A 24811-nucleotide genomic window follows, 5' to 3' on the forward strand; every position below is an offset into this window, starting at 1 on the left:
TGGTTTGGAGTGAAGAAATGATTCTGGATTTAGTAGATGTGTGATGGATGAGTCAGACCGTTTTTGAGAACAGGTGAAAGAAACAGCAAGTACATCCAGCTTACTGATATCGATTAACTTTAGCAAATAGTGACAGGTAAACAGCTGAAAACTCGGTGCTATTAGAACGTGGAGCTTTGAATAAAATGGAACTCAGATGATGAGAATTACTAATAACCTGCACACTTTTGCACGTCACTGACAGCGAGATACAAACTTCACACTTGTGTTCTTTTAAATTAATTTGAATAACAAATCCTCATGAAGCAGAAGAGCTGACACAGTGTTAGTGAATGTGCCAAAAAAAAAAAAAAGAAAATGCTGGACACGGAAAAACAGTTGACAGCCTGTTGGAAGAGCAGTTTATTGTGTGGTCTAGAGGTGATTTTTTTTTTTTTTTGCAGTTGTTCTGTTTATGAAGGGAATACAAATTACTTTCAACGCACACATTCGCACAAACTGATGGTCAGTGCTGAGTCATACCTTTCAGGTTTGCATCTTTGCCAGTTTGGATAAGAATATTGGGTCAGAGAGAACTTTGCTCATGTAATAGTAAATAAAAAAAAAACTACCAAACTTGCACAATATGTTTACTGTTACATCTCATGTTTGCTCAGAATGATAGCTTGTAAGGTAACTTTCATTCAACTCGTTTTAGCATCTAACTAGCTTTTTGATACTTTTTACTTTTAATAAACCTTTTGCTACTTTTAGTTTTTAACTTGTGTTTTGCTACATTTGGCTTTTAGCTAGAGTTTTGCTTTTTTGTCTTTTCTTGAGTTTTTATTTTTTCTTACTTTAGCTTTCAGCTAGTGTTCTGCTTCTTTTAGCTTTAACAACTCAATTTCAGCAGTCATTCAGCGCTCAGCATCTAGTTTCTCTGGTTTAACTTTTTTCTATCGAAATAAATGATTAATGCAAATCGAAGGATAGGGCAGGCGTGACGTTTTTTTTTTTGCAACATGACAGAGAAAGTTTGAGCCACAGATCTGACCAAACATGGCAGGGTCCGTCTGGTTTTACACAATATTGAACCATCTCAGTTTACCTGCTTTGATGAACACTCCCTTCTGCTGGGTACAATTTTGCAATCTGTAATTTCCCTTCTCTTTAGTACACAAACTGCTCTATAAAAACATTCAGAGAACACAGAGTGAGCACGTGTGATCTTCAGCTCACTGACAGACACAATGAATCCTGCGAAAGGTGAGAGGTCTCTCTGCAGTAGGCAATGTTTCTGTGGTCTCGTTGAATCTGCTCTGACAAATAATCTGCTCTCTGTTGTCAGGTAACCTCAGCACCATCCTTTGTGTCCTTATGGGCCTTTTGGTTTCTGAAATCACCTGTAAGGACTTCAAGAAGCCCGAAGATGAGGTGGCTTTTCTAAAAAATCAACTCGCCTTCATGAAGAATCAGTACAAGCTCATGTGTACCCAGTTCTCCAGTTCGTTAGAGAACTGCTCGGCTCCAGGTTTGTTCCTCGTCCAGGCTCCAGCAGATGGATAATAAATCATTACTGGGTCATGTAGGCAACTCTGCAAATTGTTTAAATATGCATTTTTTGTCTCACCAGCTATCACATGCACAGAGTGTCCCCCTGGTTGGTTTCAGGTTGAGGACCAGTGCTTCCTCCTAAACACTCAGAAGACGACTTTTTCTACCGGCGCAGGAAAATGTAAAGATATTGGTGCCCATCTTGCCATCTTGACTACAAGAAAGCAGCATGTAAGTGTTTTTGCATGTGCTTTAATGTATTATTTATTGTTATTTATGTAAAATGAATACTTAATTTGGTTGTAACATATCTGTAGGAGGCTGTGGAGAGAGAAGGCAGGAGGATCGGAGGGTTCAACACATTTTACTGGATCGGACTGAGCGACTCTGAGAACGAAGGAGACTGGAGATGGGCAGACAACTCACAACTCACAACTTCGTATGTATTAAAGGGAAACAAAGGGATTGTCTAAATTCTGTCTGACACATTAATTAGATTTTTAAAATCAACAGTAAAAATGTGGGTATTTGACTAGATGAGCCTTTAAAAAAAGCAACAATTGTGAAATATATTTTTTAATATAAAGAAAGGACATCACAGCTGCACACTTCTGGCAGCAACAGTCGCCTCCTGAGACCCAGCAGTTTGTTTTTGTGCACTGCAGCACACATATTGGTTTTGTTTATATCTTTTATACTATACATTCCACTCTGCTACATCCTGAAGCGTCTCAGAGAAGATAGCTGTAGCTTTAAAATTATGTCACGTGTATTAGGGTGTGGCCTTGCCAAAATTCTGTACAGTATCCCTACTGGGACATGCCCGGCAAACCTCCAAAGAGAGGCTTCCAGGAGGCATCCTAATCAGGTTCCTGAACAACCTCAGCTGACTCCTGATATGGAGGAGCAGTGTCTCTAAACTGAGCTCCCCCTGCTCTCCTATCTGTGGTGATTTGGTTTTTCTATGGGTTTTGTTTATGTTTTATTTTTATTCTTTGGTTTGGGGTTTTGTTTTGATTCTGTATTTTGCTTTTTGTTGTCTCGTGTTCATGTTGCATTTCACCCTTCCCCAGTCACTCACTTGCCGGTTAACCACGCCCATCTACACCTGTCCCGACTCTGTAATCACTCCACCTGTTCCCACTCACCTCGTTATCCTCAGTACTCAAATACCCGGTCATTTCTCCCACTAGTCGCTGGTTCATTGTCTGTGTTAGTCATTGGTTTGCTCATTGTCTCGCTGCTGTTCTAGGTTCCCTGCTGGTCTTGTCTTGCTCCATGTTTTTTCACACTTTGTTTGTCTATGTTTGTACTTAGTTTCAGTTTTTGCTGCCACGTCAGCCTTTTTGTTTTCATTTTGTTCCTTTAGTTTAATAAATTAGTTTTCGTTCCTCTTATTATGAGTCTGCGTTCTGGGTTCGCCATCGTCTCCACCGTTCCTGACACTATCACTAAGGCTGAGCCTGACTATCCTACGAATTAAGCCCATTTCAGCCGCTTGTGTACAGGATTGCGTTTTTCCAGTCATGATCCAAACCTCATGATCATAGGCAACGGTTGGAACATAGACAGACCAGTAAATCGAAAGCTTTTCTTTTCAGCTTACCTCTTTCTTCACCACAATTGATGCAACGCCCTAATTACTGAAGACGAGGTCCCGAATTGTCGATCAATTTCCCGCTCCATCTTACCATCACTTGTGGACAAAACTCCCAGATACCTGAACTCCTTTGCTTGAGGCAGACACCCATCCCATTCCACATTTTTTCCAGTTGAAAACCATGTCTTAAGCCTTACAGGAGGTGACTTATCCCAGCTACTTCACACTTGACTGTGAACTTCCCCAGTGCACATTGAAAATCGTGGCCTGAAGACGCCGATAGAAGCATATTATCTGCAAAAAGCTGAGACGAGACCCTGAGGCACGAGACAACCAGACACCCTTCTCTCCACGACTGATTACAAAATTGATCATCAATCTTTGGTGTAAGGTGGCCTGGTACCAAGTACACTTATGTACCACTCTTTTCTTGAACATGGTGTTTGTTATGGACAGCCAATGCCCAGCACAGAAGTCCAAGAACAGAATATCGTTCTGGTTCAGATCAGAGCGGTCCGTTCCTCCCAATCAGCCCTCTCCAGATAACTTGCCCACATGGATATTCCCCCAGGAGCACAATCAAATCCCTGGATGCCACCCTTTCCAGGACACCATCCAAGAAGGCCAGGAAATCTGAACTGACATCCAAAGGCACAAACAACAGTGAGAACCTTACCTCCTGCCGCTCAAAGCCACAGAGAGCCGACCCTTCTTGTTAACTGGGAAAAACTCCCAACACCGAGGCACTCAGTCGGGAGCTTGTGAGTTCTCCTGGTCACTGCTAGATTTATAACCATTTATAACCTGTCACTTCCAATAAACATAAAGCTTAGGTTAAATCAGCCTTGATGTAGGGTTTTAAAAAACAAAATGAGACAGAAAAACATGATAAAAAGAAAAAAAATAAGGGGAAGTAACTGGCGTAATTATTTTTGCCTCCTTGGTCACTGAGGTCATGATGAAAACAGGGAACTACGCTGAATTCAAAACACCCACGTACTCCACACAAAAAGAACATTATGGACTCCAACGGAGTCTCATACTGTAAAATATTCATACAGTTTTACGCCTACATAAGATTAATTTTGTGCATGTTCACAATGATTTAACATTAAAGGTTTTAGGCACAAGTGATGTTCAGCCAAACCTGAGGATCATCTCTTACAAAACAGCTTTAGAGCCACTGCTAAGACTGTAAAGAATACTTTTTAACGCGAAAAGGGGTTTTGTTTCGCTAAATGTGACGTAACGTAAAGATGTTGTTTCAATTGCAGAGAATACAAAATAAGGATTAGCTGACAATCAGGTAATTTCCATCTGATAACGATGAGGAGGGGTCTTCGGAGCTACGCTGTTTCATTTAAAGCCGAGGCACCTCTTAGTCACACCTCATGGTGGTGCTTATGAGTCATCTTCTTTAGATCCTGTTTGGGTAACATTTTATTGCAATTCATTAAATAGTTGTTGAGATGCTTCAGTTCGATCTAGTTAATTAAAGCAACACTCGTGAACATCTGACTTCATCTATTGCTTGCCGTTTTTCTAAATTTAAACATCTTTTTTTTACTTCCATGTAGCTACTATTAACATGATCAAATTCACCCTCTTGAGTTGTCTGTCTGGTGTATATGCAAACACACAGACTCATTCCTAATTTTCTTTCCTCTCTGTGAAGATTTTGGAACGTGCAGCCATCAGAACCAGACAACAACGCCGCCGGCGGGCCGAGTGGAGAGGACTGTGCGGTGGTGAACAGCTACAGTCAAAGCTGGTACGATGTTCCCTGTGAATTCCTGTATCCTCGAATCTGTCAGATGGCCGCCACCCCGTTGATATAAGACCCTCAAACACCCCACTTCAGAACCACAACTCAGCTTTAAAAGATGCCTTTATTGAAATCTTCATCGTACATTTATGTTTGTACATTTTACAGCTTGTTACAGTTTTCAGGTTTAAAGCAAAATCACTTTGCCTGTCAGAAAGATCCTGTTTTGATTTTTAAGAAATAAAAAAGAACATGGGCAGAAATAATACGTGTGGAATTTTTCTTTACACAACCAAGTAACTACATAACAAAAAGATTATAGAATATTACAGAAAATATATATATGTGTGTGGGGTTGCAGTAGATCTGTGGTCAGTGCTACGGTTCCACAATCCTGAGGCTGCTGGGTCAGGAAGGGCAACCGGCGTAAATCAATTTCCAAATCTACCGTGTGAGTTTGCTCACTGTGGCAACCCCTGCAGAAGGGAGCAACTGAAAGAAAAACAATAGAATATATATATATATATATATATGTGGTAAAACAAAGTCACTGACAGTAATATCAAAATTCTCAATAATTATGGTACACTGAAAGTATAAATTTCTGATTACAAAAGGGTTGGGAGAAAAAAAGTTGCCACTTTATAACTAAAACAATCAGCATCAAATCAGTATTAAAGGAACCTTTTAACCTGTCTGAAGTAAAGACTAAAAATACTCTGAGTTAAACTATTAAAGAACATTTGCCTTCAAAAACTTTCAAGGAATTTGGGGATTTAATCATTTACAAGGCGGCATGGTGGAGCAGTGGTTCGATGGATGCAGAAAATGGAGTCTGAAAATCAAAAATGGCTGACTGTGACAATATATACATTCCTGCATGGATTACTTTCAAAAACTATCATCAGTAAACACAATGTACTGAAACTCTACTGCAGTACGTGAAAAAGACTGATATACAATCGAAAACCAGAAATATTGCTGCTTTTTCTGAACCTGAACTCTTTAAAAAGACGGATTTTAAAAAAGATGTGTACTCTGACCAACAAGAATGTGAAGTTCTTGTTTTAAGATCATGGAACCAGAAGCCATGATTTTCTGCATTAGTGGCACAAGAAGAAACAATAATGTCAACAATTAACAATGTAATGTCAGTGTCAAGTTGGACCAAAGTGCTGTACGATAAATAAACCAAACCAAAAAGAAAAAAGATAAAAACACCATTTCAATAAAAGAAAATAGACAAAATTAATAAACGTTTTTAAAAAAAAATCTGAAAAGGTGAGGAGAAAAAAGGATGAAGTTTCAATTTACAACTCAAAACGAATACTACAAGATCGACTAAATTCAAATGCCAGTGAAAAAACAGGCTTTTTAAGGAATGTTTTACTCATATTTTAACCACTAAAAACATTTTGTGCTTCATCAAATCAAACATTTTCAGTTCACAAACACACAACCTTGCTTAAATGAGATATAATACAGTGGTTAACATGTTTTCGTAATCAGACTTAGAATATTAACAATTAACCTTTTAAAACCAGCATTTTGATATGTTGTTTTTCTATTTTGTTCAAATATGGAATTTGACTGAATCACATAACACTGAATGATCTTTTTATATTTACAAATTTCTCCAGACTTCTTCATCCTTTTTCTAAACAACTGTAAAACCTGTTCAAAATGTCCAAAGAGGCTGATATATACAGCTATAAAACAAGATTTCTCTCATCTGTTGATTTGATAACCACAGCGCATTATCTTCATCTTTCAAACTCTCAGCCAGCATGTAGAGGGGCACAGTTTAGTAAAGATGATCATCCTTTTAGGACAGAAATCCATCCGTTTCTTTGTGTCCTGATGTAAATGTCTGCATGTTAGTTCTTGTAGAATCCTTTGGGCTTCGGGCTGAAAAAATTAAAGATTCATTTCAAGTTAGCTACACAGTCAAAATGCAGATATTAATCTTGTTAATGCTTGTATTTAATAAAAAGGAAATTGAAGCTGAAGTTGTTAGATTTTCAGTTTTGACATCTGTGTGAATGTAAACCTGCCATTTTGTCAGTTCAGGAAATGGTTAACGGTTCTTACTTTGTGCAATGGCAGAGTCGGTGCCTCAAGTGCCTCATCCTCCGCTGAAGAGATTCAAGAAGGAAAACAGACGGTAAAGTAACTGGTTATACAGTGCAAGCATTCTTGTTAAATCTAACGGAACGGAACAAAGTACCTGTCGACGGCGGTAGAGGATGGATGCAACGACGAGGAGGAGGATTAGGATGACTCCAGCGCTGCAGATGGTCACCAGCATCCACACACTCAGTATGGGATCTGTGAACAGCAGAGACACGCTGAGAACATGTCACACAGAACCAGTTTCTGTCATGAAACTTTGTGGCCACAGGTTCATGCCCCTGTCATATTTCCTGCTCTCCTCTCGCTTCCTGTGCTCACCGATCTTCAGCGTTATCTCAGCCGACGTCAGGCGGGTCTGGTTCTGCAGCAGCTCACACCTCCACGTTCCAGAATCTGCTGTGCTCAACTTGGGAATGACGAAGAGGTCGGACCGAGGGCCGGCTGTTTTACGGTGTACGGTTTTAGGATGGTACCACTTCACCTGCATGCCAGGGAGCAGCTGACCTCCTGTGGTACAGGACAGGTTGAGCTGATTGCCAGAAATCAACTCAGTTCTTGGAGAGGGGACAACTAGAGAAAGAGAGGAGAAAAAAAGAAGAATATAAGTCTTTATTTTAATAAACAACACCTAACTGTTACATCCTGAATCAGACGTAGCATGTATCGTTAAAAAAATAACACAGCTTGTTATAAACAAGATGATAATTTGGTATTCAAGACATTTTAGATTTCCAAAAGAACAGCACTAATTCAACGTTGATAAAAAAAATTTAATCTGAAAAAATTACAAATGCATAGTTTTCATTTGATCCCAAACAACAGATGCATTTCCTGCCGGCCTCCTCTGAATAATATGACGGTAAATGTAATATTTTACTGAATAAAACAACCTGTTTAGTTATGCATCAGTTTATTCTTCGGGTAGAGCGAAAACACATTACTTACACCTGGAACTGATAGGTTTCTTGGTGACTGAATTACAAACATATCAAAAAATAAATTCTTCTAAATAATTTTTTCAGATGTGAGATAAGAATAATAAGATACAATCAAGGCCGGACCTTCGAAAGGGCTTACCTCCAAGATTTGGAGAACCCCAGAATAGTTTTAATTTATTATTTTACTTAATGTCACAGGGAAGAATTTTAATTTGTTGGGGGCGTCAGCTATCACCACTGTTACTGTCAAGGACTTTTTAAAGTTTAGAGAGCTGCAATAATAAAAAATTAAAAAATAAAAATCTGTAAGGTTTGAAATGCAACCAACAGCAACGTTTCTTCTCCAAATTCCAGTTTAAACAAATACATCTCAAAACAACAGCTTCTTTTCACCGGATCTGTCTTTTCAGCGATGTGTTAGTCGTGCTTTGAAATTAGCTTTACTGGCAGGAAATCTAACACAGCAGCAGTGCTTCTGACTTTAGATATGTTAAAACTACGGTAAAAGTATGTGTAGTGAGCAACTCTTTCTGTAAATAGACACCTTGACGTTTTCTGCGCACATAATCCTTGCTGTAATTTGTATGGGTTTAAAAAGAAACTGGTGGGCCCCAAAAGTACCTCTAGCCCTGAGAACGGGATAAACTTGTCTACTACTTGTTAAATAAAAAGATAAAGACATTTGTAACAACTGAAGAACAAACAAACTGCACCTAGAAATGAGTTTCGACTTACTCTGCAGCACCTCCACTTGTACAGAGCTAATGAGATGAAAGTTATTTAGAAATGTTATGGAGCACGTGTAGTTCCCGCTGTCGTCATTCTTCGCCTGTTTTCTGAACAAAGAAATATCTCCATCCTTCGTAAAGTTTGAGTATGTCAGGCTTCTGCTATTGCCCACTAAAATCTCTGGACTGGAGGATGTTTTAGGGGTGAAGTACCACTCAACTTTTACAATTTTCTGTATTATCTCTTGTACCATGTTGTTGGGGGTAATCGAAAAAAGGACCTTGAGGGGGAAGTTTGTGGATGTAAACTGAAGGGGAGGAGCAGGGGAGAAGCCTAAAAGACAAAAATAAACAATTATCTTCATGGTATAGATACAGCAATATGAAATAAATAATTACACACTCACAACAACTCACCTGCAACAGAAACTGAAACTGGAAACTGGAACTTTTTATCATAGACAACACACGTCCACTGTCCACTAACTTGACTTTCAGCTGTCAATGTAAGTTGTTTCCCAGCCTTTCTATTTCCCTGTGGGTCCATCCAGTAAATGTTGGGTTTTCCTAGATCTCCAGGAGTCTCCACGTTGCAACTCAGAGACATTTTATCTGAAGGCATCACTAGTGAGGCTGGAGTCACATCCACTGGTACAAAACAAAAACACAGAGTTGATCTGTTTCATGTCAAAAAAGTATGGTTTGCTAAAACAACTGTTTTTCAAGTAGGGTATGAAAATACAGAGAAAGGGAACAGGGGTGAGTGGGAACACTTTAAGAAAGGATGCATTATAGTTGAAGTATGATGAGTTTTGTTATTTTAAAAAATGCAAAAAATCTGGAGTTTGACAAGTTAAACTTGTCTATTGGTCTTAGGTTAGAAAAGAAAAACACTAATAATCTCTGAGCAACACACTGTGGAAAAACATGCATTATATTTTCACATTTTAAATAAAATTAATGCATCATGGTCAATATAAAATGTCACATAATGTTTTGTTTTCTTACCGCTGACTTTGATTATTCTAAATTTGGTGACAGAGAAATTTGGTTGAATCCCCACTTTAGAGAAGAAAGTTCTAAATTGTTCTTCTCGGATCTTTATTATGGTCAGCGAACCCAAAGACAAGAGCGTATTTTTCCACATCTCAGCTGCAAGACAAAAATCGATGACATGAATTCCCAGTATGTAAAAAATAAATCATATTTTTGACTATATCAACATTTCTCTCACGTAAATCAGTGTTTTTTCCACCCATGTGGTTGATCCAGGCAAATGCATCGCTCTGCACTGTATCAGAATGCCACTGAACATAAGTGTTTCCAGGGGGCTTCGGTATATTCAGGGTAACAGTGTCTCCTACCCGAGCATAAAACACCTCTGTAGCTCCTGGCAGAATAAGAAGGGATGCAAAGTGTTGATGTAAGTAACAACACTGTTTTTCAAATAAAATAATCTCTTTCTGTGCCTTACCAGTTGTTCGGAGCACAGTGATGAGAAAGAGGATGAACTGCATTAACTTCTTCATTTCGAGCTCGGTCCTGAAAAAAATGAAGTGAGGAAATCAAGTGAGATACAGCATTTTATTATGTCGATTTGGAGTTTTCACTAATTTCTTGTTTGGTTTTAGAAACCACAAAAAGATAAGGGGACAAAACCAAATCCTTGCAGCTCAAAGCATGAGATGTGAGCTTTTTTAATACACCTATGGCAGAAGAGTATAGTCAGAAAAGCATATTGAAGATGGACGAGCAGCTATAATACAGAAGAATTAATGCAAAATCACCAGCATAGCCATAAATACCTATCTTTATGTAGATTCCCATAAAAAGATCTACATACAGTGGAAAAAATCAATGGGCCAAGTACTGCGCCCTGTTGAACACCTTAAATCTTTGCTGGTCATTTAATATGTTTTCTAAACTATAATTTGGGCAATAATTTAGTTCTGTTTTTGGATGATATTACTGATGAAGAATAAGCCTTAAAAATATAGATTAGATGGTTCAAAACAATTGGTACCAATTTGTAACCCATGTTGACCAAGTTCAAGACTGCCTAAACTTATAACTAAATTCATACAAATATTTTGCTCAATATTTGCCTACTTTAGGTGCAAGCCAGTCACGTAGCTGTTTTAGATCATGTTACTTTAAATTAGTTTAGGATTTTATTCACCCATACTAAAGAATGGGAGGGGAAAAGTAAATAAAATGTAATAAATAATCTTGAATCCAAGCGGATGCACGTAAATAGTGAAAAGAGACATTTTTAACTAATTACTCTTTACAACACTATTATTTTATATGTTTATCAAATTTTGCTACATAGCTAAATGCTTTAGCAGGAAGCAACGGTGGGTTTGAGGTGGTCCCAGATTTAGAGAGATTTGAGAAGATAAAAAGACAAAAAGTTCACAGAGGTGAGAGTAGGCGGCCTGTGGAGGGCTTTGGATGAAACTGAGCAGAGAAACGCTGAAGGGAAGAGCGTACGCCGGGTTGTGGTGGGACTTGATTTAGTTAAGCTGCAGATTCTTATCCCGATCCTCCCCCTCTGCCTCTCACACCCCCCTCTTCCTCCCCTGTTCCACGAAAGACGGATCTCTCCACGCTTAACAGGAGAAAAAAGAGAGACCACAGCACAGGCAGCACACCTAGACTGTGGTTTAATGTAGACGTTTCACTGCTTTACCTTCATTTCACTCTTCCTTTACTCTTTGAGGGTTGTGTTCAAGACATGTTTAAATGCTTTCTTTTAAGAATCAGCACTGAATTAAATACAGACAATACTAATTAAATGATTTTGTTTTTCCTGTGTATAACTTTAGTCTTGGTAATAACAATTTAACTTCTGAATAACTACAGTTTTGTATCAGTGTTTGAATTAAATATTCTCTATCAAAATCAATTAAATACAAGTGAATGCTATTTTATTTGAAGTATTTTGAATAAAGCAAACGCAGATAATGCTGCATGAGTTAAAGACAGAGTTACCGTTTAGTGAAAGAGACGAAACATTTAATGCATCCAAATCGATGCGGGTTGCTATTTATCTTATTTATGCATTTAGGATACAGATTAAGTGCAGAGTACAGATGCTTATTGTTTTATCGGACTTTAACAAATTTAACAAAAACTGACAAAACAATATATAAAGTAATAAAAACGTAAAGTGATGCCTTGGAAGTTTTTGCTGGTGTTTCAGGAATATTATTTTTGGTAAAAACATATCAAAGTTTAGGCAAACAAATGGCCTCACGGGACTAAAGTCAAGACTACAATGTTCCTGGATCGGGTCAGCTCGGACCAATAAATGCTCAATAAATGCTCAATAAATGCTTAATAAATGCTTAATAAATGCTTAATAAAATACTTTAATATCTCTAACTTTGTCTCGATTAGCTTAAAGGTCAAATTCATATAAAATGAAAAGTCTGTGCTGTTGAAGATTGAAGATGCAACTCAACTTCTTGTTTTAAAATTATTTCTAAAAACTGCAGACTTTTTCATCTGAGGAGTTTTCCGAAATCTGTTTAAAGTCCTTTGGATAAATGTACTAATATAAATATTCAACATATCAAAATCATATTGAAATATGTAAATATTATTTTATTAATCTGTCTAATCAATTGACAAGAACAAAAGAAGAATAATATTGTTAACGCTGTTTGTCCTGTTAATGAACAAACTGTTGTTTATATCAGTCGTTCCCAAACTTCTCTTGTTTTGATTCGTTGAGACTCGTCACCCCGTAAGCCATTCAACAGAGCCTTGTTAAAAATTATAATAAGTTTTTATGCATTTATCATAATTATTTTTATTTTTATAACAGTTATGGTTAAATATTCGATTGTCAATCATGTTTAAAGTGAATTTGGTTCCTGCAGATTCCCTCAGGACCTTACAATTGGCGTTTCATGTCCTCAAGTTGGGTCCCGACCCCAACTTTGGGAACCTCTGATCTCTATCAAAGAATTTAAACTCCTGAAAATGTTTTCTATCACCGGTCACATTTGACATGACCAACAAGTAAATAGTTTTTTTTATTCTTATAGTGAGATTGAAATGAGGGTCAGAGTGAAATCGACGATTAGCAGAAGTTCAGTTTCTGCACCTGGAGAGGTTTAACTCAGAAACCACGACAATCACACCTGCAGCAGGATGAAGCTTCAGCAGCAGATTCAACAGTGATGAGGAGGAGGGAGGGGAGGATGAAGGTCAAACACAACAGAAGGGTGAAGGAGAAAGGCAGGGTTACGTTTACTTCTTTACTAAAGTGGATCTGTTTGCTTTCTTAGTTTTATTTTTTAATATGCTTTTGCAAGCGTTACCTAAGAGTCTTAGTTGTCTTTAATTTTACTTCATATGAAAGATGTAAATTTGTTGTTTGTGCCGTTAACAAAATAAATAAATCTGCCTGGTGCCCCCTTATTTATTTAGTAAAATCAGTAATAAGAAATACCTGCTTGTGGGCAATAAAGTTACTTGTACCAGTGCACACAAATCAGAGTTGACGGTGTGACCTCACAATATGCTCATAATGTTATATTGTATGGGTTTATGCAAAATTAATGCCCTTGCATAAAAGTTTTATTACATTTATATTATAATGTAATTGCATTTTAAATTCCTAATTTGCAAAATGCAGATGAAGTGCACGCAGAGCGGCGGTCCATTCTGTCCATTCTGTGTCAGCTGCCCTGTACTTACCTGAATGCAAAATTAATTTAACAAGTTAAAAAAAGACACAGTACCTACTGCAAAAAAGTCATTTATTAAATTATAGGTGAGTGGCATTTCCATGTTTGCCATTGTTTCTTTGTTTAGGATTTCGTATTTTACTGACTAGCTCATATTTTTTCTTTTGTAAAACATTCACAAAGGGGGAAAAAAACACAATTCTGTTGATTTAAATGTATTTTAGAGGAACTATAATTATACAAATTTATATTAAAAAAAACATTCTATTTAGGCCTCGCTAGGCCTGTTGAACTCTTGTGAATTTATGGCTCAAAATTATTCAAAAACACAATAAATTCTTAATTATTCCATAAGTTTATAACTGCTTATACATCGTAAAACAAGTGTAAACTCAGGCAAAATCAAAACTATATTTTTTTAAAGCATACTTACGATCGTCACTGAAGGTGCTCAGCGATCCGGAGTCAGGCGGAAATGCTTTATATTTATCAAATGAACCTTCTTTTTAAGAAGCGTTGCACCTCCCACAGCAGCGATTGGTCTGGAAACAAAAACACACAGATGTTAATCAAAGATGGAGCCAGAAAAGTGACCTTTGATTGGTTGTTAGGAAGGAAGAGGCTGAGATCTGTCCACAAACGTTTTTTTTTTCTTTAACATCTTAAACTGTTTGTGTCAGCTTGTTATTGGCAAAAACCAATGGACACAGCAAAATTTAAAAAATCAAAATGCACATAGATAGGGTTGTTTTCCCTGCTTTAGTCAGTAATTAAAATGTTTTTATAGTTGAACAAAACATTGTTGATGCGTCTCAAAACTTGTTCAAAAGTCTGAGTTGGTTTATCGCCAAAACTTGGATCATTATAAATGAGTCCAAAGTGACTTTTTTTAAAATTCTTTTCATTTTTTATGTGGTTGTGCAGTTAACGTACAAAACACACGGTTAGCGTGTTGAGCCTGAACAGCCTGAGCGATGCTAATTTTAAAAAATATTACTTTCCGAAAATGTACAAAATCTGAACAAAAACACACAGAAAGTGATAAAAGACTTGAGAGAATTTTTCATTTCTGTACGTTTTTTTTTTTTAGCTGAAACAGCAGCTGTTAGGAGAGATTAGATTCTCCATACAATGTGTACGCGGGTGTTAAAAAGACCTAAAATCTTAAAATCCTCCAACGACGACGCATCGTGTTGGAGCATCGTGAGTTGAGACACGCTGGGACTTTTAGGTCTCAACTCATGTCCTTTTTTTCTATCCTCAACAAGTTCAGATCAAATAAAGTTACTTTGTTCACATTTGAAGCTACTCATCACTCGGTCCTTCATCAGATTTGTTCATCTCGAAGTTTAAGACGAAAACTCACAGTGGAAGAAAATTTAAAGGAGAAATTTGATGTGAAAACAAAAGTCATTTCAGTTGGAAAGACAATAACTTTGATGCCCTTTCGTGCAAGTAACAAAAATTAAACAACCATCATACAGCCTCAGCTTTCTTTTTAAAATAACTCTCTGTTGGACACATATACCGTGTGTATCTGTCGGAGTTGCAGCATAAAGTAAAATGCTCAAATCCAAGGTGCTGGATTTTGTCTTTGCCAAAATTAGGGTTATTCCTTTTTATTCACACAAACAAATTGTAATTCTAAATCCTTTGTGTGAAACTTTTGCGGTAAAAAGAATTTTACTGGATTTTAAACCAAATTTAAGCTGTTGAAGAAATTTTCATCCGTAGAAGTGGAAAAAACCCGTTGAACACATCGCTACGGTCAACGAGACGTACGTTTTTTACTACATGCTTTTATCTAATCTGGTTTTTATTTGTATTTTTATTACAAATGGCAATAGTTGGGTTGAAAAATATCAGAATTGTTTTGTGTCTGTATCGTTCACTGTCCTGTGAAGTGTTTCTGTAAAGACGTTTGGAGACGTACATTTTCGCAAATCGTCCAGCAAAACCACCTTTAGCACTGAGGAGCAGGAATTTATCTATTTCAATTTGTAAACTCTGAGCAAAGTTTTGCGGCGCTTCACGCTCCGGTTCTGTTTTCAAGCCCTCGATCAATATAAAATCAGCGTTTCATTTCTTTTTTCATGTCACATTTGAGTTGCACTTTGCTTTACGTTACTTATTGGATTCTTGCACGTCCGTGAAGGAGTTAAGCATCTATTTATCTCCAGTTTTAACTTGTCAGAGTAACGTTTGCTTTTAAGAAGCAGACATTTAGCTTCTGTTTTTTCTTAGTGTTGTCCAACGTCTGGACAGAATTAAAACACTGTGCAGCTGCGGCGTCGCCACAAGCGTGCTTAGAGAGTAAAAAGTTAGAAACTGCTCGAAAAGAGGAAGGGGAACCTTTTTATGCTGAGCAGCTGCATAATTGAACAGTTTCTGCTAATGAAACTCGACACAAATCCATCATGAAATTCTCTATTAAGCAAAGCTTCCTATTTCCAGTTTATTCACACAAACTCCAGAATGGGACACTTTTCAAATGAACTATGCAGATTTCTGAGGATCAGAGGTAAAGTTCTTATAAATGCATTGGCAGTGTTTTTGCACTTCTATTTCTTTCCTTTCATAAAAATCCCTCTTGTAATGAAAACTGATGGCAGTGATCAGTTGGAGGATTGATGCGCATGAGGCGCGCAGCCGAGGTGGTTTGGAGACAGGAACCACAACAAGGACAAAACAAACAGCTCACACACGTCTCATGTGTCTCTCTGAGGTTTCTCTGCTTGCCTCTGTACTGCCTTCATGAAGGGTTCACACCTGCTTCTGTTCCTCCGGAGCTCGAAATGAAACGAGCCTTTTATTTCCTCTGCAGAACAAAACCTGCCGTTCAGCCAAAACAATCTTCTGTAAATTATTGGTGCCTTCAGGGAGATCTCGAGTGTAAACGTGTTTCAAGGCCTAATTTCAACAGGGCATTCTCGTCTTTCCCCGGGGGAAGTTTTTCTTTTTTTGACTCGTGATTTTGATGGAAAACACCTGAAAGTGAGGACTCCCTCGTTAGTCACTCACCTAACGAGGGTGTGTGTATCACATCGTGTCATTACTGAAAGACAGAAAAGATCAACTGTGAGCCACAAGCAAAGAAACCCAAGTGATTCACTCTTTTCACATCTATCTCCTGCTTGCTCATCCTCCATTTTCTCCTACAGAGGGTTTCCCTCAGCAATCGATCTGTGTGTTCGAGTGGTTTTTTAAATTTATTTTTAACTCAGGTTAAAGCACCATTAAACTGACGTAAGCAGCCTGAAGACAGGCGGTTGTTTCTGAGGCGTTTTGGAAGAAAAGGAAGGCAGAGAGCTGAACGTTTTCTGCTACAGTTCAATAAAATCCAAAATGTCAGCGGAAAAGAGGTTAAGAATCAGAAACAAGTGACATTCTGCTAAAAGACTGAAAACATTTAGTCTGTTACATCACGAGGGGAACTTCATTCAAGCTCTGTTTGAAACCTCAAACTTGTGAAACAGTAGCTGAGGACAGAAAAGTTTACTGTCTCTCCCACTCATCTCCTCACCTCCATCAGCCGTACACACCAATGGTTGAGTTATTTTTGGTTTGTAGGCTGCATGATGATCATTTCGTCAGAATGGAAATATAGATTCTTTGTTTTTGTGACAGCCTGTGCAGATAAATACAACACAATTACAGTAAAGAGGATAATGCATCTAAGGAGGAAGGCAGGGGTTGGTCCGCAGTTTGCAGCAGATAGAATCAAGTATTTTTCTTCCTGTCGACATACAAGAACCAATACCTCGAAATGTGTTTAAAATACAAACCCTAAAGTAGAATTTCACTGCAACAAGTGAAAACACTGAACCAAAAACTACAGTGTCGATCTTGAGTTGAAGCAACAGTCAAATAAAAGTTAGTTAACGCCAGAAAATTCTCAGTTTCTGAGCCGTGGCCTCATCTGTCTGCACACCAACGTCACGGCTTGAGAAGAATAACCAGAAGAAATGTAAAATTTGTTTGTAACAAAACACAGGACACAAAGCAACCAAGTAAATATGAGCAAAAATACAACAGCTGCTGTGATCAGGAGGTAAAGAACAAACTAAAGTACCAACTGGAACCTTTCTGAAGAAGTTTTTGAAGGGTGTCATGTCATCTACTGTCAATGAGAGCTTTGGTGTAAACACACTGGGTAAAAGAAGACCAAAATCCCTTTGTTTTGATGCATAAAAAGATTAAAATTAGTGTGACGGTAAAAGAGTTTATTTGCAAAGGTTTTGGAAAGTTTAGACAGCTCAAAAGTTACTGTATGACGCGTTAAGTTTAACATTCCTTTGTAAAATCTTAAAAAATCATAAAACTTAAACGACGATTGGATAAAAACCATTAAAGATATCAAAATGCCTATTTAATCCTGTAAAGTTTGACTTTCTGTGACCAGTTTTAACTCTGAATGATGTTCTTACTGTGAAGTATGCCTGAAATATAGCACTCCAAAAAGAGCCGGGTTTTCTCAGCTGTTTTTCCAAAATCCCACTGTTGTCTGTGTGGACATTTTTCATGTTGTTATTTTTGCAAATTTTGTCCACACCGCATGATGCGCTGCTACCAACAATCACAGCGTTCTGTTCCCAGTTGAGCCAAACACTTTTAAGCAAAGGGTTTTTCAAAGCTGAGCAGCAAATCAAAAATTGTGATGGAAATAAAAGATCAAATAGTAATTGGGATGCTGACTGGCACCCTTATTAATTGGATCAACTGTGGCTGTCCTCTTAAAATGCCGAAACGAACAGTCTGTTGCTCACACATACCAGCTTCCACACTTTGCACAAGAATTATTAATGAAAATCTGTGACAGCTCAAACAAATCAAAGGACTCAGCAAAACATGACCCTCTAGAGAGGCGTCCACCCCAAAATAAACAATCCTTTTCCTGCTCCTGGGTAGAAAACTGCAAGATTGAACTTTGCTAAAGAGCTTAAAAGAAGCCTAAAGACTTCTGAGAGACAATTTCCCGCTAACATTATAACAAGATAAATTTGAGGATGCTCAGATTGTTTGCCGCCATCCTGACCAGAAATAGCACAGCGACTGCACGCAGCACGGAGGTGGTCGAACCTGAGGGCGAAAAAAAAGTGTTGGGAGAGGAAACTACGTGGTGCCATAAACGCCTGTGGATGTAACAAAATGACACAATCATTCTGACTCTTTAGAGGCTTGACAGGGAGAGAAACATGTCAGAATTATAACAACAAACTGCCATAATTTACTAAAAGAAGAAGAAGGGAAAAAAAGGCGGAGGTCTCACCCCACCTAAATGTGTCACCTTAAATCTAATAAAACAACTTTTGGGGGAACTTTAAAGAAGAATGTAGCACAACAACCCCCTCCGGCACACTGCAGTTAGAAAACACTTTCTGTGAAGCTCAAGAAAACATGTCTCCATGTTTCAGAGCAAAGACTGAGTCTGTCATTAAAGTCAACAGTCTAAGCATCTTTCTTGGGTTTTAACAGTTGAATTTGTTCAATTTAACCTCAGCTGTTGCTTCTTTCTTTTTGCATTGAAGGAAACAGTCAATGCAGTCACTTTAAGGAGATACGTTTTAAAATAATTTCATATTTAAGTGATGCTGCTCAGTAGGGCTCCCACCTCCGTTGCGTATTTCAATCTAAAAGCACATAAAGCTGTGACTGAGTTTAAGTTAATGACGACATTGATCATTTATGACGTTAATTTGCTGTGGAAAAAACGGCTGCAGTTCCACAGCGCCTACATGCATGTCTGCAGCATTTACTGCCCGTGCATTCAGTGTAATTCCTGTAAATCCTCAAGATATATCATCTTATTATTCAAAATAAAATCAAAATTCTATTAGCTTTTTGAAAACAGAAACAACTGTCAGCTTAAACGACGGTGCAGGAATCTGAAATGCTGCTACATGTAAAGGGTTTTTTTTTTACTCTCTTCTTAAATCATAAATTGCAAACATTTTGTGTGTTATTTAAAAATTAAATGCATTTGAAGATAAACTTTATACCAACACATTTCCAAACAATTTCTCCGAAAAAAGAACAAAACACCAGAAACTAAACGGGTTTGAAAATCTCCATTGCGTCGTGTTACTGCTTCTGTTGAACTGAAATTAAATTAATTTACTTTGATTTACAAGGTATGTTTTTGTTTTTTTAACACATAAATGTGTCCTTAAACAACACTGAATGAACATTTGTACCATTTTTGGGTTTTTTCTGCAGCTAAAATGTTCTTCGACCACAAAGAGCTTCAAAATGCCGCTCCAAATCAGGACGTTTTAAAACGATTTGATGATAAATTTAATTGAGCTTTTTAGGAAAATTGCATTTATAGTCAATCTAAACTGTCTGTCGCTCAGATTTAGTTGAAAATTGTGTCTTTAGTGACAAAAATCCCTAGTTTAACACAAAGAAAATGAAGTAGAAAAAAACTGAGTTTAGGAGATGTTCATTTAATTTTGGAGTGTGGCTTAAATGTAAATTTAAGAATGTTATATATACAAAAATATAGATTTTCTCTCTGTTACACATTATAGGAGGATTTACTTCAACACCTGGGTATTTATTTAAGATACAAACTACAGATAACAAGAGTCCAAAACTCATCTTTTCAGCTGGATTTGTTGTGTTTTTCATAAAACACAGGTGAAAAGGTTTACAGGTTCAGTTATAAATGCACATCTTTTGTTCAGCGTTAAAGATCCAGGGCTATCAGCAGCATGAAAGGTACATCACTATAACATCATCATCTTATAAGCAGTTTTAGAACTATAACCAGCCAAGAAATCCTATTTTTTCGAGGAACGACTGATCAGCATCTGCAGGTTACTTGAACGTGGATTCCTGAGCTTCACTGCTGTCGAGACTGAAACCTACGAGTTACTGAAGCTACACATGAGGGGAGTTTACAGGCAGGGAAATCACCCCACACATGATCATTTTACACAGACAGACTTAAAAAAGACAGTTGTTTAAAATATTTGAAACCTCTGGCAATGGTTCAGTTTGCACCTGCAGCTGCAGCACAGCTGAGTAAACTGTCTCCTGCTGCTCCGAAAACTCACTTTTCAACATTTTGATTGCGGCGCCGCTGCTCTGCACTCAACACAACGTGACACAAAACTGTGTTAGAGCTCGCTGCACTACAGACTTCTGAGAGACGACTCTTGTTAATGTTCACAGTTTAAAAAAAAAAGCTCTGGCTAAAGCACACAAAATGGCATTTGTTGATCTGATTTGAGTCCTGATGCTCTGCGCTGATGGAAAGACAACTTAAATGGAAATAGAAGAAGGAGGAACGCACACTGCCTCATGAATTTCAGTTTCGCTTTGAATGACTGCATGTGTGTGTTCATTTGTGTAACAGAATGAAAAACAAACTGAGTAATGCAGATAATTATGAACCTATGAAAAGGGAATCCTATTGTCTCATATGAGAACACCCCCAGTGAACAGAGTTATATTCTCACAACAGGGAAACACAGCTTGGTAATCGCCTACAGAGAACAAAAAAACACACATTAAGCCTTGAAAGTAGATATGAACGTTGGCAGGAATGGTGACATGCTGCTCACAAAAAAACTCCAGGAGTTGGAAATGAAAGAATGTTACGACTGTTTTCCTCACAATGACCCAGAACTAAAGTTGTGGCGCTTTTTTTTCTGGTTCCTGCACACAACCAGGAGTAAAACAATAACTGTTGCATTTTAGGTTTACGTGCATAATTGGATGAACAGCAAAAATAAATAAATAACTAAATCAACTGTGCGCAACTGTAATTTGGGACAAAAGAGCAGGCCGATTGTAAACACACACACACACACGAGACAAACACGGGAACATCATTTACAAGCCAAGTCAGTCATCCAAACTTAATCCCAGCGAGCAAAATAACTGAGACAAGAAGCTACAGTAAAACACAGAACTGGTGGAGCGTCACCAAATCAGAAGTGAAGGCTGATATCAGAGGGGCGCAGGCCCCAGACAGACTTTCATACAGAAAACATCATCTCTCTGTTGTACACTTTTATTACAATTTGTCAAAAGGACAAATGAAAAGAGTTCAGAACTGAATATGTATTAAAATGGCCTTACTTAAAGGGCTGATAATTCAGTGTGCTGAGGTATTTCACTCAGACAAAAGACATTAAGATTGACCACAATCAACAAGAGTTTAAACTTCTAAAAAAAGAGAGCAAATAACAGAATAACGCTGCCTAACATGAGGCTTAATAATCATGTTGTTTATCTGTTTGTAATTTATTCTTTAACTTTTGATCCATGAACCTGCCAGACACTAACGATGAAAATTAGTGTAAAGCTTTTCCATGTTTACTTATGTTGACTTATGTTTTGTTCCTTTTGAATAAATAAGCTTTAACCTTATTAGGCTGACAGTTCAGAGTTCTAAAAAATAAATCTGATAGCAATTAGGGCACAAAAAAGGTGAAAGAGTCAAATATTGTAACGCTAGCCTCTATTGCAGATCCTACAGATTGGTATCTATAATAGATCAGATGCTCTGCACGTTATCTTGATTATTTTTTATTTTACGTGATGTTAAATTTAACCGCCTGCGTTCATACGGGGCAACAGCTAAGAAGTTTGACATTTTTTAGAACAAAAATATGATACAAGAGGCCCAACAGTTCAGCACTTAGGATCAAATGACAAGCAAGAATAAAAGTAATAAACACAAAAACATCTGTTTTTCTCCAAAAAACTATAGTGACATGCCTCTCCACATCCTGAAAAAAGTAAAATACTACGCTACAAACATGTCCGTGTCTCAACCTTTCCTTTAACTTCTGGTTGCGTCAAACTCAAAACAAGAATATAAAGCTAAAATAATGACAATAAACGTAAAAATAATGAAGAAGGGTCCAGTTTCATTGTTTGATATGATGCTATTGGCACCAGATCCCGAAAAGGAAAAGGCGGGTAAAGAAAAAGGATGGACAGACATGACGCTCCTGCACTATTTACAGCTGAAAATCTGTTTTTAACACTTACATTTCCCACTAAAACCAAGTCAGACATATTTAGACATTATTTTAATGACTGCATGAGCACTATCATGGTACTGCTCGCTCCCTTTTTAAAATCAGAGTAATACTTACAAATGAGCAGTACGAGCCAGTGTCTGGTAAATATTAATGTGCGTATTTTGAAGGCCAGCTTTGGTTCAGAGCTCTAAAACGGGACCATGACACCCAGCCAGCTCACGGTCACATCATCGCAGATTAATTAGACCCTTGAGGTTTCATCACAAATGCTAACACTTGTGCTTTTCCTAATTATGGCAAGCCCACATGTCTGCTGGACAAAGAAATATTGAACATTTCCTTGGAATAAATCAACTTGTTTGCTCTTGCAGTTTAATTTGTTTCCAGTTAGAGTTTGCATCGACTGCATGTGGTCTTTGAATTTGTTTCAAAGCTTTAATTTCTTCTCGTGTTTCTTTTGCGTTTAGATAACAGAGGGGTTTATTGAGTTTTTAAAATCAAAACTTTGGTACTAAACTCCCAAATTTCACATTTAAGTGGCTGGGCATCGCAGTGAACATGTAAAATGCTGCTTGCCACAGAAAGCATCTGAGCTGAGCTGTGCACTGATGTGTTTCTGCACAGAGAACATTAAATCTGCACATACATCATTCATGCTGGAGGCTTTTCGTTCAGTCGATCATCACTCTAACATTCGAACAATATCACGAAGCAGCAGAGTTCACGATGAAGCACTTTAGTCACACTCTCACAAAAGTTGCATAAATCTAATGAGACTATTCGTAATTTAAAATACATAAACAAAAAGAGGTTGTTAAATTCTTTCTCCTTTTTAAGGCTTTTTCACATCAACCCAGCATGAGGCAGCAGAAACACGCTCATTATTCCGACACACTCAGAAAAATAAATGATTTTATACAACTTACTCCTGTCATTTCTACATTTTGTGTCAGGTTTCTTAAAGCAAGACTTAATCTGCCATTAACAGGATTTTCAGATGAATATCAGCAGTTTGTAATTATTTTTGGTGGCCTTTTTAAACATTACTGGTTGCAGTAACAGGGTTACATATTTGTCTTTACTTATTAGCAACAGCTAATGCTAAAAATCACCTTAAACTGTTTCAGTTTCCCGAATTAATTTCATTTCCCTAAAATTTGAGCCAAATTTGCACATTATTTGTTCCTGTTCTGTTTAAGTAAGAATAAGACACAGTTAGAACCAAGTAAACAGTTGCAAAATACATGTTCATGTTGTCATTGCACAAGTTCTGATCTTTTAACAATAAGAACACAGTTAGTTCTGTTTTAAGCTCTTCTAATGTGACATTTTCTACTCCTTAGGGTTGTCATTAGTGTAAGTAAATCAGAAAGACTTGCTGTTTAACGTTCCACGGGGGGTCAAAGTTACCAATAAAGACGGTGCATTTAAGATTTGTTTTTAAGCCTGGTGAAAAAACAGCTATAAGTCATTCAGTGCTGCTCAAATTGATCCAATTACTGCATTTTGTGTTTTTTTATCAGCTAAACACATTAAACATTTACTACAACTGACTGACTGACTGCTGCTCATTAATGTTCTTATTGGTAGTAGATAAATGGTGTCAGCTTCTAGGATAAAATACTACAGCAAACATCCAAAGACCAAGACAAATCCATCTGTACATGGAGTAAAATAAAACATAAAATGTGTCCAATGTTTAGGCTAAATTGGAGTCTTACACCTGAGTGTCGATTACTCGCCGTGTCCGGGATGCTTGTCATCGTAGCAGCACTTCACGTCTTTGACATAATACTGTCCTAACTTTTCTATTTTCTGACTGCGAGAAAACCCCTTACATGAGCTTCTATAATGTAGAAAACAAAAACTGTACAGAATAATTACGAGTACTTACATGCGATGTTCTCAGTGGAGCAATGAGTTCAGCTTTGACATTTGGCAGGTTGTGTGCACTGACGCCGTCTCTTTCATACACACTGACACACACACACAGGAAGTCAGACATCACTATGATCCCATCCTTTTATGTTTGATTTCTTCTCTTAACACATTGCTTCGACTGGGAATACAGCCTCACACAGACACAACCCTAAAAGAAACAAACGGACAAATTTTAATTTATCAGGTTCATTCTTTTAACTCATATAAGATATTATCTTTTCACTTCTAAATACATAAGATTTAGGGAGCCAACAGGTGTTGACCCACATAGTGTGTTTTACTGTGTGTAGCGTTGAAGTGGGGTCAACACCTGCTGTACTGCACCAGTTGAGGAGCTTTGGAACCAGCGCAAACACAGTTTATAGCATCTTATAGCAAAAGGAGAAAAGTAGTGTTTGATGTTTTGCCTCACAAGAACAAAAGTATTGATTCTAACCGTTTTATAATTTCAAACCAACAATTTAAACTGCTTTT

At 37.5% G+C, this 24811-nt stretch overlaps 2 protein-coding genes across 2 annotated transcripts; one reads left to right on the plus strand and one right to left on the minus strand.

The window, feature by feature from the left end:
- The first annotated feature begins 1107 nt into the window (after positions 1-1107).
- si:ch73-86n18.1 (C-type lectin domain family 4 member E) lies at positions 1108-5161 on the plus strand. The gene is made up of 5 exons (XM_017415471.3): positions 1108-1245; positions 1328-1510; positions 1613-1764; positions 1851-1972; positions 4809-5161. The coding sequence occupies exons 1-5, from the start codon at positions 1230-1232 to the stop codon at positions 4969-4971; spliced, it is 636 nt and encodes a 211-aa protein (XP_017270960.1). The 5' UTR covers positions 1108-1229; the 3' UTR covers positions 4972-5161.
- cd4-1 (CD4-1 molecule) lies at positions 5004-24404 on the minus strand. Its single transcript, XM_017415421.3, has 11 exons — positions 24291-24404; positions 13831-13939; positions 10172-10239; positions 9932-10087; positions 9706-9849; positions 9115-9345; positions 8705-9031; positions 7350-7601; positions 7126-7226; positions 6990-7033; positions 5004-6806 (listed from the first exon to the last, which is right to left on the minus strand). Exons 3-11 carry the CDS (start codon positions 10224-10226, stop codon positions 6776-6778), a joined length of 1341 nt encoding a protein of 446 aa, XP_017270910.1. The 5' UTR covers positions 10227-10239; positions 13831-13939; positions 24291-24404; the 3' UTR covers positions 5004-6775.
- Between the last annotated feature and the right edge of the window lie 407 nt (positions 24405-24811).

Source organism: Kryptolebias marmoratus, linkage group LG16 (assembly GCF_001649575.2).
Source record: "Kryptolebias marmoratus isolate JLee-2015 linkage group LG16, ASM164957v2, whole genome shotgun sequence".
NCBI lineage: Eukaryota > Metazoa > Chordata > Actinopteri > Cyprinodontiformes > Rivulidae > Kryptolebias > Kryptolebias marmoratus.

Coding starts and splice junctions, on each gene's coding strand:
- si:ch73-86n18.1 (XM_017415471.3), top strand. Junction 1,511..1,612: donor AGAGAACTGCTCGGCTCCAG/GTTTGTTCCTCG, acceptor TTGTCTCACCAG/CTATCACATGCACAGAGTGT. Junction 1,973..4,808: donor AACTCACAACTCACAACTTC/GTATGTATTAAA, acceptor CTCTCTGTGAAG/ATTTTGGAACGTGCAGCCAT.
- cd4-1 (XM_017415421.3), bottom strand. CDS start 10,226: ATGAAGAAGTTAATGCAGTTCATCCTCTTTCTCATCACTGTGCTCCGA. Junction 10,088..10,171: donor CACTGTGCTCCGAACAACTG/GTAAGGCACAGA, acceptor TTATTCTGCCAG/GAGCTACAGAGGTGTTTTAT. Junction 9,850..9,931: donor TGGAAAAAACACTGATTTAC/GTGAGAGAAATG, acceptor TTTGTCTTGCAG/CTGAGATGTGGAAAAATACG.